This window comes from Homarus americanus, unplaced genomic scaffold (genome assembly GCF_018991925.1).
Source record: "Homarus americanus isolate GMGI-L3 unplaced genomic scaffold, GMGI_Hamer_2.0 scaffold34360, whole genome shotgun sequence".
NCBI classification, from domain to species: domain Eukaryota; kingdom Metazoa; phylum Arthropoda; class Malacostraca; order Decapoda; family Nephropidae; genus Homarus; species Homarus americanus.
The window spans coordinates 9,564,241-9,579,220 of record NW_024739403.1 but is presented as its reverse complement, the minus strand read 5'-3'; the positions used below and the strand labels follow the sequence as shown (position 1 = coordinate 9,579,220).

The window sequence follows — 14,980 nt, the reverse complement described above, 5'->3', positions numbered from 1 at the left end:
TCACACACACCCAGCACATCTGCATGTCTGTGACTGCATGGTCACTTCTACTGTACATACAATACATAACATTAAATAAAAGCTACATACAGTATTTTTTACGTTCATTTTACTACATCTACAACCATCGTTAGTCGAGACTTTAATGTACACAAAATCAATACAATAAGTTCTAATACCCACACAGTTCATCCCAAATATTGATGGATAAATGCTTTGGAAAAATCCCTAAATACAAATGGAGGCTGACGTGAATCAGTCCTGTCCATATGGCTGAGATACCGACACGTACGTGTATACGTAGTTCATGAAACACAAGTCAACTTGTGGCATGGTGGATGACTCATTAACGAGTAATACGGTATAAAATAAAGAGATTTTCAGGGAACTTTATGAATATACGTACGTATACAGTGGGGTATGCTATAACGAACGGATCCTACTACGAATATTCCTATAACGAACGGTTTTACCTATAAAATTGAGAATGCTATAACGAACGAAACTCCTACAACGAACATTATTTAAAAAAAATTTTATTTTTTTTTTTTTTACTAATTTATTTTTTTATTTATTACAAGTATTAATGATATTGGTTACTTCTGGGGTTTAGATGCATATTTATGCACTTTTTTACAATTTTTACAATTTTATATTATATTTTTCAGTGTTAAGTGGTTGTATTTGGGGGCCTGGAACGGATTAATCCTATAACGAACGAATGCTATAACGAACAAGGTTCTAGAACCAATTAGATTCGTTATAGCATACCCCACTGTACAGTATTTATGAGAAAATACAAATAATGATGGACCATCCAACTTCTTGCAATTTATAAATCTATTAATTTCTAATTTTCATTCATTTTTTTTATCAAAGTAATCCTGCATACTTTATCTTAAAGTTTGGTTAAATAAATACATTAAAAAAAAAAGAAAAAAGATCTATATGATACGGGCGTGAACAGAACTGTTACGTTTATCCTCTTCACCACTGATCGGCTCTTTTGTCGCTTGGGCGATCGGTCACGTCTCTGTTACACACTTCACTCAATTGACTGTAATACATAATTAATCATGTCTTAACACTTGTGATGAAGGTTGGGTGGGAGATTATTGGGTGATGTTACTACGGTAATCTGACCTGATGGAACGTTGGGTCACCCAGTGCTGGTCTGTTGGGTGGGGGATTAGTAGGATCTTATGACGGTAAAATTTTCTTGTAGCTCCGTTCACTTGTAGCAAGTTAAAAGTATATTTTTCTAGTGTATTTGTGTGTGCTGAGACCGAATATGACCTTCCTTTTTGGTGGAAATTAGCCGGGTTTTTTTGCGTTTTCTTTTGCGTTTGACGTTTTCCGAGAAAAAAAGGGCCTAAGCGACTCACAAATACACAATAAAACACTAGAAAAACAATAACCAAACCTAACCTAACCTAACCTAACCTGACCTAACTTAACTGACTCTCACCATATGATGGAATCACCTATTTCTTTCCTTATTGGCCTGGTTCTTGTTCGTCGTTGCATTCTGGGATTCTTACACAACGCCACATATGTTGGTCTTTGCGATATTTACATTCCATCTTGCTCTTAGTACACTTTACTGAGGTTGAAAGAACACCATGCGATCGAAAAAATGCTATAGTTTCTAAGTTTTTTTTCCAAAAACTCGCAATCAGCTCCATATACTTTAAGTGACATCCATTGCAGACTTCCATGGTCAGAACTGAACTTGAATTTCAAAATATGAGACCCAAAATAAAACTCGATTTTGATTGGGCCAAATATACTCTGAATTATAGCAAAAATGCTTTTGATTGGCCGCGTGACGTGTACGGGTACGCATGCGCGTCATGATTTATGAAGGAGACGCGAGAGACACGCAGTGTTAGGTGAGAGGCAGACGAAAATGGCGGGAAATAATGGAAGAAAATAGAAATTTATTTGGAAAAGCTATCTCCGTTTTTATACATTTCCGGCGGTAATGTAATAGATGAAAATTATCTTATAATTAGAAGTCTTATTCGAATATGATAATAGTTTAGTGGTAGGAATGAACGGAGCTACAAGAAAATAATACCCTTATGACTTCATGTCTTGATTGACATTATTTTTTACCTATGAGGTATATACATAGTACTTTACTGTATTGTATATGAAGGGTATATGTATTAATAAGCACAGATTATTACAGTAATGTATCTGTACTAATTAATGAAAAACAAATAAACATTACTGTATCATGAATGAGTCTGTACTTTCGACAAAAAGTGAGACGACCCTTGAGGGGGAGGGGGTTGGCGTGGTCACTTTTACCCCCCTCCTCCCATTGGATCCTTCAACTTCAACGGAAAAGACGGATTAACGCTTCTAAAATTTCACCGACTTGACTTAAGAGAATATAACTCGCATTACTGGAATTCTTGTAAGACAGGGATTAATTTGAGAATAAACATCACTAATTTGCACCACACAAACACATCTACACACACAAACAAACAAACTTACACACACACACTCACACTCAACTACACACACACACACACACACATGGGAATTAAGACAACAAGCATCCAGTGAAGGTCTTGTTGTATGACTGCATGGAGGAGAATTAGAAGATCAGCTGTTGGGGAGCTTAGCGCTTGGCAACACTGGTACATGTTACCACTCCTTCCCACTCCATCTCTCTAATCACCCACACCTTTCAGCTTTCTCAGTCCATATTTTAAAATGTTGTGTAATGTAATGTTGAAGGGATACAACTTTGCTCATTTAAACTTATACTTATCACAATCTCCCAAAAATTACTTTAGGTTCATGTTTATTCAAGACATCTTCAGGTCATGAGACCCACTAATTCCCCAGCCAAGAAAGGTGACCTGACATTGCATCAGAAGGTCAGTAATATGAGACCATTAATCCCCCACCCTACCTCCACCTGACATTCAATTAGGTCAGGTCCCCAAAAAAAAAAACTTTAAGTTTCATCTTTATTCACGACATTTTCAGAAAATTATCTCCATTTTCAACCTCGGAAAATTTGTTCCCAAGGCTGGAATATTTTGAAAATTCCAGCTTCGGGAGTGATTTTCCGAGCAAATTTCAATTCCGCTATCGGAGATTTCCGGGTTTAAGGGATTCCGGCTAACGGAGATATTACTGTATTTTATTGTTAATAACAGGAGAGTAGTTTGATGAATAGTAGTGACAATTGTAGTACGCTGCTATTCATCAAATGACTGTCATTGACGATACAATATTGTTTATTTATTAATTAATACCACAACATCACACCCATACACCTTAACACCACCCACACACTCCTATATTGTATGACATAAATTTCTGCATGGTTAACTACGTGGTAGTGAATTAAAAGATCAGATATTAAGGAGCTTATCGCTTGACAAGACTGGTGCATGTTACCACTCCTTTCCACTTCATCTCTCTATCACCCACACCTTTCTGCTTTCTCAATCCACATTTTAAAATCTTATGTAACGTAATGTTGAAGAGATATAATGCGATAAGTATAAGTATAAAAAATACTGTATTTTAGCTTTCATGTTTATTAAAGACATCTTCAGGTCCTCAGACTCACTAATCCCCCACCCAACAATGGGTGACCTAACTTTGTATCAGAAGGTCAGTAATATATCACTAATACCCCACCCTACTTCCACCTGGCATCGTGTCAGGTCAGGACAGTTACACAAGACCTACGAATACCCCACAGCTCCAAGGGAGTAGAAAATACCAATCCTTGTCTGTAACACACAGCTTCATTCACGATCATATCATATAGATTTTAGTTTAGACTCTTGGAAAACTCCCCAGCACATAGAAACATTCTGAGGATGTGGGCTAGTGTTTGTCTGTGCAAGATGCATAGTTTAGACACTCAGAAAGTTTTTTCCAGTAACCGGAAATATTTCCGGGGATGGGGGATTTTCCGGGTTTGAGAAAGTCGTCCTGTTAGCCGGAAATCTCTTATACCGGAAGTGCTCTGCACCAATTGTTCTGGTTAATGGGTATATCACTGTATACTAGTTGTTGCTGCTTTTCAGTCACAAAACACATTGGAAAAATCACTTCAAAGTCACCAAAACAGTGTACAATATGAACTTTAGTGATGTCCTTTCACTGTAAGGTATAAAGAAAAAAATCTGTAAAAAAAAAGAAAAAAAAAGATGACTGATAAACATTGAGGTCCATTTCTTACACACATGTAGCCAAGAAGAAACAATGGCGGGACTGTAGTTTATCAGATGGCCACGAGGCAGCATTAGGGTAGATGATGCCTCAGCTGACAAATATAGGGAGTGATGCGTTCCATATGCAGAGTTGGCAGGATGACGAATATCGTTAATGCGAATTTGTTTACATCGCAAATAGGAGAGTGGTCCTAATATATCAGCATTGTTAATGCGAATTATCATTGAATGGGATATCGGAAATAGAGGTTTACCTGCACTGAAATCGTTACAAACATTAAAGTACTAAAAGGCACACTCCAGAAGACATACCTGCATATATAACTTTGCCAGTGCCAGGAGGGTGGGAGCATGTTCTGGGTCATACTGGAGAGCCTCCTTATAAAGTTTGATGGCTTGTTCATAGTCACGCTGGTTTGCTGCATGCTCTGCCATCTTCCCACACATGCTGAAAACAACATTTATAAACATTCCATTATCTTTCCACACACTTCATATCAAACATCTGGTAAGGTAGCTGTAAGAGGGCAAACTTTTAAAATTTGGTTGTTACCACTTTATTTTATTTTGGTAACATTGGTGATATCTCTTTCCTTATTTCATAAATCATTTTCTCAAAGTAATATCTCCGTTAGCCAGAATCCCTCAAACCCGGAACTCTCCAATAGCTGGAACTAAAATTTGCTTAGAATTTTACCAGAAAATTCTCTCAATTCCGGGTTTTGGAACACATTCCGGGAGTGAAAATCAGGTGCATTTTCTGAAAATTCCAAGAAAATTTCTGAAAATCTCAACATGGTTTTATTTCTGGGTCTGGGAATAAATCTTCAGGGCATTCCAAAAGATTGGATCATGTTTCAACCCAGCCCCACATGCCAGGTGAGTGGGTGGCCCAGCAGCTTGGATAGCTTAGTTCATATTCTGCAGCCATTGTAGAAGGTTGTTACCTGACTGGCTGCTGTTTTTGTGTACAATTTGTGTTGTGCAGTGTTGTACATTACTGTACCACAACAAAATCAGCCAAGAATACAGTGTTAAAGCAGTGTTAAGAGTGTAAAAAGTGATTACAGTTACATATACTATACTGTACATTCAGTAAGTGGGAACATTGGAACACCTTACCTTTCATCTCTTCAGATCATCCACTAATCCCCCACCCTGACAATGGGTGACCTGATATTGTTTTAGGTCAGGTCAGTTTCATCACCCAATAATTTCCCACCCAACCTTCATCACAAGTGTTAAGACATGATTACAGTTAAGCATTACAATCAGCTATGTGAACTGTGTCTGCTGGTGAGTACAGTACGTATATACAGTATAGTACAGTATTACCCCGCCTAACGCGGTTTCACTTAATGCGTTTTATCATATACGCGGTGCCTCGCCAGAGCTGAACTTTCACTTAACACGGATTTTTTCCACATATACGCGGTGAGTGTCCGGCTCCAGACGCTATTTTTAGATTTGCCCCACCCGCCACCCTGCCTGATTGCCTGTTTTAGCTCATAAAATTCATACAAATTACCCGGCCAGAATATAATTTACATTGCTGGAATTCTTATAATTTGGTGATCATTTTGAATATAAACATCATATATTTTGCATTAGACATACAAATTTTAGATAAAATGTTTACTCTTGAGTAAATATGTTATCTTTTGTGCAAAATATATGACATTTATATTCAAAATATTCCTGGTCTTACAAGGAATCCAGCAATGTCAATTATATTATCCTAACTTTAGTTTGAGGTATTATTTATTACAAAAAAGTTAAGTATTCTGGTTTTCCCACACATCTCCTTGGGACGGTTGGTGGGGGGTGGGGGGAGGGAGGGACCGACCGACCATCTGTTACCCTGTGAAGAATATTTTTTTTTTTTATTAACTGAAGATATTTGTTTTAGCTCATAAAATTCATACAAATTACCCGGTCAGAATATAATTTACATTGCTGGAATTCTTATAATTTGATGATCATTTTGAATATAAACATCATATATTTTGCATTAGACATACAAATTTTAGATAAAATTTTTAATCTGAGTAAGTATGTTATCTTTTGTGCAAAATATATGACATTTATATTCAAAATATTCCTGGTCTTACAAGGAATCCAGCAATGTCAATTATATTATCCTAACTTTAATCTGAGGTATTATTTAATACAAAATGTTAAAATTTATTTTTTTCACCCCACATCTCTTGAAGGGACGATTGGTGGGGGGTGGGGGGAGGGTTGGGACTGACCGCACGGTTGGACGAGGGGGGGGAGGCAAGGTGGGGTACTTTGATTGACAGATAGTGTCCTGAAGATTATTTTTTTTTTTATTAACTGAAGATATTTGTTTTAGCTCATAAAATTCATACAAATTACCCGGTCAGAATATAATTTACATTGCTGGAATTCTTATAATTTGGTGATCATTTTGAATATAAACATCATATATTTTGCATTAGACATACAAATTTTAGATAAAATTTTTAATATGAGTAAGTATGTTATCTTTTGTGCAAAATATATGACATTTATATTCAAAATATTCCTGGTCTTACAAGGAATCCAGCAATGTCAATTGTATTATCCTAACTTTAGTTTGAGGTATTATTTATTAAAATTTAGTGGTTTTCCCCCAAAAATTTCTCAGAGAGGGAAGAGCCGGCAGTGTAGTGTGAGAGGGGGAGGGAGTTGAGTCCATTATTTGAATGGACATTAACTTGGCGACTGTATTTCTCTATTTCTCTTAAGTATTAATTGTGTGCATGTACCATCATAAAATTAAGATGTCATTTTTACTACAACATAGTTATGTGTCTTCAAAAAGTGGAGTTTGGGGGTCGGGCCGGTTTCTATTGGAATTAATCCCATATGTTCTGTTGTTCACTTAACGCGGATTTCACTTAACACGGGACCCTCTGGGTTCTATTGACCGCGTTAAGTGGGGTACAACTGTAGTACAGTAATATACATTATTTTGTTTACAGCATGAAAAATATTGTACCTTGTACAATGGTGTTTGTGTAAATAAGTAAAGATCCTGGAAATTTTCCAGTGAAGCTTGGAAAATATCACTTGTCTTTGCTGTAACACAGCTCCATTCCTGCCCATATCATATAGATCTTTTTTTGTTCAAAAAATATATTTATTTTACCGAACCTTTAGATAAAGTACAGTAAGTTCTCGATTTAACGAACTACTGTAATTCGAATCACCTCTGTTCGCTAAATCAAAATTTACAGCAAATCAAGCTCTCGGTCAACCACCTTAGCTTTTGTCTATATTCAGGACATTTTCAGAGGCAACTGAACTTACAGGGATGAAATGTCAGGTCACCCTTTCTTGGGTGGGGGATGAGTGAGTCTAATGACCTGAAGATGTCTTGAATAAATACAAAAGATAAAGTATTTTTATGGAGATTGTGATAAGTATAAGTATAAATGAGCAGAGTTGTATCTCTTCAACATTAGTTTATATAACATTTTAAAATATGGAGTGAAAAGGCAGAATAGTGTGGGTGATTAGAGAGATGCGTGTTGTCTTAATTCCCGTGTGTTTGTGTGTGTGTGTGTGTGTGTGTGCAAGGGTGGTGTAATGCATCTAGTGTGGCAGCAGTATATTAGTGTTAAGGTGCAAGCACTGCTTGCTTCCTCTCGCAATCAGCTACCGCCACTGGCTAGCCCTCGTGGTGAAGAGGGAAGTAAATTGCATAAATTCTGTCCTACCAGTACACAGCCTCTTCACCATCAAGACTCCTGCTGTGCCTCCTCGTGACAATACACGTTAACTGGGTGCCTCGTGGACCTAGGCTAGACCAGCAGGAGATCTCAGAGCAGTAGTGGGCCCCAGAAGGACGGCGCATAGGCCTACTAGCATGTGGACACGTCTTGGTGCCTACCAACCACTGCCCTGCTGCCTTGCGGATTAACCTTGGTAGGTATAAGGCTACAGGAGTAAACTTTGAATGAAAAATCTGCGGAGAAGCACCGCATCAGACAAACATGCTTACAGAGCTTCAGTAAGACCCCAACAGCAGTATAGGGTAAGAGGTGACCAACATGGAAACCCGAAGACTACAGTACACCGGCAGACGAAGGCAATGAATGATGTACAGGCTAGCCCAACAAACTGGGTATCGGCATTCCATTGCAACTCTCTCTCTATCCCCCAAGTCGTTACAACACTTGCACCAATGAATCAGGAAAAGGAAGAGTCAAGATGTGTCAAGATGTGTGGTTGCAGCCTATGCTCCTGCCTCACCACGTAAATCAACTTACTCGCAGCGATCATCAAACTCATCATACTTCTCATCATCATCAAGACACCTCTGCCCCAAAAACTCCTTTGGCGACGGACGAGTAGCGATGGGGACAAGCAGAGATGACTGCCGGGAGTTTCTAGTCACAACTCTGCACATGGGTGGCATAGATAAGATGGCAGTTTATGCATTGGGATCTTGGCAGCAGTGCAATCTGGTCCTGTCTGTGCGACTGAGCAGCCCTTTCGAGGAGCCACTCTGCTCACCCCATATGGGGAAGGGCCTAGAAAAGGTGCCCTAAACATAGCCTGTCTAAAGAAGCAACCTGACTGGGCAACTGCACCCAGTAAGGTCATCCTTATGCTGTTGAAAATACAATCATAATCACAGTTCAAAATGAAAACAAACTACAGTCAACCCTCACTTTACGCGGTCCCACATTCCGCGTTTCCACGTTTACGCGGTGCCCTGCCAGAACCCAGGATGCTCACTTTCCGCGGTGGGTGTACCCCTTTACACGGGTGAAGTATAATTTTTTTATTTAGCTCATAAAATTCATACAAATTATCCGGCCAGAATATAATTTACATTGCTGGTATTCTTACAATTTGATGATCATTTTGAATATAAACATCATAGATTTTGCATTAGACATACAAATTTTAGATATAATGTTTACTCTTGAGTAAATATGTTATTTTTTGTGCAAAATATATGATATTTATATTCAAAATATTCCTGGTCTTACAAGGAATCCAGCAATGTCAATTATATTATCATAACTTTAGTCTGATTTATTATTTATTACTAAAAAGGTAAACAGTCTGGTATTCCCACACATTTACCTAGTAGGGACGTTGGTGGGGGGTGGGGGGGAGGGAGGGAGGGACCGGCGACGGACCATCTGTTACCGTGTGAAGAATATTTTTTTTTATTAACTGAAGATTTTTATTTTAGCTCATAAAATTCATACAAATTACCTGGCCAGAATATAATTTACATTGCTGGAATTCTTACAATTTGATGATCATTTTGAATATAAACATCATATATTTTGCATTAGACATAAAATTTTTAGATATAATGTTCACTCTGAGTAAGTATGTTATCTTTTGTGCAATATATATGACGTTTATATTCAAAATATTCCTGGTCTTACAAGGAATCCAGCAATGTCAATTATATTATCCTAACTTTAATCTGAGGTATTATTTAATACAAAATGTTAAAATTTATTTTTTTCACCCACTCTTTCTCTTGAAGGGAGGATTAGTAGGGGGTGGGGGGGGAGGGTTGGGACTGACCGCACGGTTGGAAGAGGGGGGGAGGCAAGGTGGGGTACTTTGATTGACAGATAGTGTCGTGAAGAAAATTTTTTTTTTTTATTAACTGAAGATATTTGTTTTAGCTCATAAAATTCATACAAATTACCCGGCCAGAATATAATTTACATGGCTGGAATTCTTACAATTTGATGATCATTTTGAATATAAACATCATAGATTTTGCATTCGACATACAAATTTTAGATGTAATGTTTAATCTGAGTAAATATGTTATCTTTTGTGAAAAATATATGACATTTATATTCAAAATATTCCTGGTCTTACAAGGAATCCAGCAATGTCAATTATATTATCCTAACTTTAGTTTGAGGTATTATTTATTACTATACCTGGTTTTCCCCCAAAATTTCTCAGAGGGAAGAGCCAGCAGTGTAGTGTGAGAAGAGGGGGAGGGAGTCGTGTCCATTATTTGAATGGACATTAACTTGGCGACTGTATTTCTCTATTTCTCTTAAGTATTAATTGTGTGCATGTACCATCATAAAATTAAGATGTTATTTTTACTACAACATAGTTATGTGTCGTCAAAAAGTGGAGTTTGGGGATCGGCCTGGACTCCATTTCAATTAATCCCATATGTTATGTTATTCACTTTACACGTTTCTCGCTTTCCGCGGTACCCTCTGGGTTACATTAACCGCGTAAAGTGAGGATTAACTGTATAAAACCTCTTATGGTTGCTCCATTGAATGTCAGGACCCTTCTGGATAATGAAACAAATGAACGTCCTGAAAGAAGAACCGCCCTTGTGGCAAAAGAGCTGGCTATGTATAACATCGACATAGCAGCCATTAGTGAGTCCCGACTCCCAGATGAGAGTCAAATCACAGAGTGGGGGTCTGGCTATACCTTCTTCTGGAAGGGTAAGCCTGCTGCAGAGAGAAACCACATTTATGGATTGGAGTTGGATTTGCCATCCACCAACTCATCCTACACCGGCTAACTTAAATGCCTATTGAGATCAACGAGCGCCTCATGACGCTCCAAGTCCCACTTATAGTAGGCTCTCATATTTGGACACCTATTTAGACTGTAAAAACTTCGCGAAATTCAAATCATCCAAATTTAATACAAGTTCCTATGGAGAAAATTAATTTGAGTCAGGTACTTTCAATGTTAGGCTAAATTTTGCCTTATTTACCCTACTTTTTTGGCGAATTACTACCTGCAATAAAGCAACATCATAATAAACCTAAGAAAATAACATAGATAAAGTTAAATAAAAACTAAAAACAACAAAGAAAAACTTTTTATGTTTTACAGCTTCAGCTAGAGTTGAAACTGATGACTTGGCAACTTCGTCATCCGAGTAAAAACACACACAACAACATTGGCTGTCCTTATGTTTTCAACTTTGCCACCACTGGTGGGTAGAATTTTTTTTTTTCATTCAGAAACATTAATTAAAATATATATGAACAGTAAATAAGAGTTGCTTTCATATTCTTATGTAGAGTAATGACGATATGTTTTCACATGTGCGCACTTACATAAGCGATCTCACTTTTTTCTTTACCATTAATGGTTATCTACTTCTATTGTTCAATTTATTAACATTAAATAACATTACTTAAAACAACCATATTAATTTTTTTACATTAATTTTACTACAGCTACAACCAGTGTTTTATTTTCTTCAGTTTTTTATATAGAACGATTCAGTCGCTGGTTTTGTAAACATTAAGAAAAACAATGCCGTCTCGTCTCCTCGTGTGTTTTAATATTCTACTTATTATTAATGAATTGTAATGTTCATTTTGCACACATACTGTATTTTTTGGCTTGGAAGACGCACTTTTTATTAAAAAAATATACCTTGAAAATTACCATGCATCTTCCACGACACTAGTTGATGAGTTGTAGCAGACGTTTTCAAGGGGTCAACTGAAATCAGCCCCTTACAAAGACTGTTACCTCATTACAGTACTTAGCAATTACAAGCATTCTCTATACGGTACTATAAAACAATTGATTTAACTAATATTGTTGATATACTATGAAAAAATTAGATTATTTACTTATTCAGTAGGTAAAAAATAAAAAAATAAACGGTTGCAGCTACACAACCCTTGCTGCTGTGCGGTTTGTTTACTAATGGCAGTGGTGCGGCAGCGCCATCTATTGAGGAATTGCTAAAGGTTGTTTGCTGGTCTCAAAGCGCAGGAATGTTTATTTCTTCACACTTGCTTACCAAAAATTTTAATTCAACTGATTTTTACCGAGTTGCTTTTTTACTATTACTTTATTGTATTGTTTTAAATAAAGATTTTTTTTCTTTAGACGTTGATATACATGTTTACAGTTGCTTACCTTCTACTGTTGGAAAATATTTCCCGTCGTTGTCATGCAGACAAAAACAAGAGAAAGAATTTAAACACTACAGCCCGATAGACGCAGAGGTGACCAGGTGTATAAAATGAGTGCTGTATTAAAGATTTCACTTTCTTATACAGATTTTTTTTTAAATTGATGAAAATGACAGCTGATCAGCAGTTATAAGTGATGATATTCAAAGAGGTGTGTGTACTTGTGCCAAAAGGGCTGTACTGTATATCAAGCAACGGTTTCACTGGTGTCGGTTAGCAAGTATAAAAAGTTTTTGTTCAATCCAGAATGCAATAACTCGCCAGGCCAACATACAGGCAATTAAAAGAAATGGCTTTTTCCTAGAATTAAATTTCCAAAATCAGGGCGCATTTTCCAAGATGCAATGTCTTCTAAGCCAAAAAATACAGTAAACATTAATTCAATCAAAAAGAAATTCAGAAACATTAATTAACAGTAAATAAGTGTTGCTTTCATATTCTTATGTAGAGTAATGACGATATGTTTTCACATGTGCGCACTTACATACGCGATCTCACTTTTTTCTTTACCATTTATGGTTAGCTACTTTTATTGTTCCATTTATTAACATTAAATAACATAACTTAAAACAACCATATTAATTTTTTTCATTAATTTTACTACAGCTACAACCAGGGTCTTATTTTCTTCAGTTTTATATGTAGAACCAGTCAGTCACTGGTTTTGGAAACATTAACAAAAACAATGCCGTCTCGTCTCCTCGTGTCTTAATATTCTACAAATTATTAATGAATTTTATTGTTCATTTTGCACACATAAACATTAATTCAATCAAAAAGAAATTCAGTAATAAACAATGATGAGTCTTTTGTACATTAGAGAAAAGACGCTGTTTACACTATTGTGCACGTCTCAACGTTGGCGGGCTGCTCAAACCCGTCGAAATTCGAGTTTCCGCCGTCGAAATTTGAAATTGTGTTGTGTTTTTTTTTGTGTCCAAATAAAAAAACGTTGAATTAAAAACTCGCGAAATTTGAGAACCTACTGTAATCACTCACGTCATGCCTTCTTCATCAGTGCATACGCCCCATCACTGGATGAAGAGAATGACATCAAGGAGGCCTTTTATGCCGATCTTGATAGAATGCTAACCTCTATTCCTAGAGAAGATAAGACTGCACTCCTTGGTGATTTCAATGCCAGAGTTGGCAGAGATGCTGACATTTGGCAGGGAATCATAGGAAGAAATGGATTGGGTAAGTGTAATCCCAATGGCCTACTCCTCCTCAGCAAGTGTGCTGCTGCACACAACCTCAATACAGGTCCACAATCCCTTATTCGTGATTCCGAAATCCGAAAAGTTCTGAAAACCAAAAAAAATGTCGTGGAGCATCACTCGTGAGCTCGATATACCCAGAGTGATGCTGAACATGACCCAATGCAGCCGAAGCTTGACCCACACAGGTGTGAGGTGCCAGTTGTGTCTCAGCGCTGCTACCAGTCACATGTGTGTTTGCTGCCCTCTGATATTTTTTTGTGATTTTGAGTTTAATTTCACTGTGAAAATATCAAAAAGAGCTTCAGATACCCCTATGGGTAACAGTGAGAAGAAGAAAAGGAAGCATCTCTCTTTATCGATAGCACAGAAAGTGGAGTTATTACAGAAGCTTGATCGTGGTGTACCTGTACGGCGTCTTACTGAAGAATATGGTGTGGGAACTACCACCGTATATGACTTGAAGAAACAGAAAGACAAGTTATTGAGGTTTTACACTGACAGTGATGACCATAAACTAATGAAAAATAGGAAAACATTGCATAGGGAAAAAATGAAGATCTTGACCGCGTGTTGAGTGGATTCGACAATGAAGAAGTGAACATATGCCACTGACTGTGTTGTTGGTCATGAAACAAGCTAGAATATACTATGAAGAACTGAACATTTATGGTGAGTGTGAATATTCAGAAGGTTGGCTGCAGAAATATAAGAAGCGTCATGGTATAAAATATTAATGTGTTTGCTTACGAGGTGCTGCCACAGACCCCGCTAGGGTGTTACCATAATATACGGTATATGTACCGTACTACCGTTCTGAAATCCGAAAAATTTGGAATTCCAAAACTGTAAGGGCCCCTATCTCATCAACAGAAGTATTATATAAATGGGTTCTTACATCTGATTTATATTCAGATTCACCACCTGTAACTTTCCACTAACTATGAGTAAGACATGAACTGATCACGTGAAGGGTAACTTTCCCAAGAGGGAGAAGCCCATATGTCAGCGTCTACTGTATGTAAGCGCGCACTAGTGTGATGCCTTCGTCAGTCACTCACACCAACTTTTATTGAATGGACGTTGATCCATGTTTATATTACATAAACGCCGTTCTCTTTCTCATTCACTCATAAATAGTGGAACTTACGGTTGATCTACACTCAGGAATTATAGACATAATCCTTTTGTAATAAAACAAGAAACTTCAATTGGGTTTTGTTACTAAAAACCCAATATATATTATATGTGTTCCAACCTGGTTAACTGGGGAATTAACCAACGTAACATATAGGTGGCAGCCAGGTGGTTAACGGATACGATTAGCCGGTAGACATACCAAGACGTCTGTGTTTTGTGGAAACAAAGAAACAAAATACAGTGACGTATTACATAATCTGAGTGTTAAAACTATATCCCGTATCGAGACGATAATTAGTGAGTGCTCCTCATCTCTGTCATACAGCAGGGATGCAGAATTATTAATATATCATACAGCCTGTTTGGTGAAAATCCTGTTAATAACAAGTAAAGAAGCCCCAAGTCAGCATTCTACAGTACACTGTTGCAGATGGTTTCA

At 37.2% G+C, this 14,980-nt stretch overlaps 1 protein-coding gene across 1 annotated transcript in view; it reads right to left on the bottom strand.

Moving 5' to 3' along the window:
• The window catches only part of LOC121874600 (tetratricopeptide repeat protein 21B-like), a gene marked incomplete in the record, with an annotated part of 547,778 nt that overhangs the window by 129,009 nt on the left and 403,789 nt on the right, over nucleotides 1–14,980 (bottom strand). The window contains 1 exon segment of the mRNA XM_042378823.1: nucleotides 4,527–4,662. Within this exon segment, the coding sequence (XP_042234757.1) occupies nucleotides 4,527–4,662 (136 nt within the window).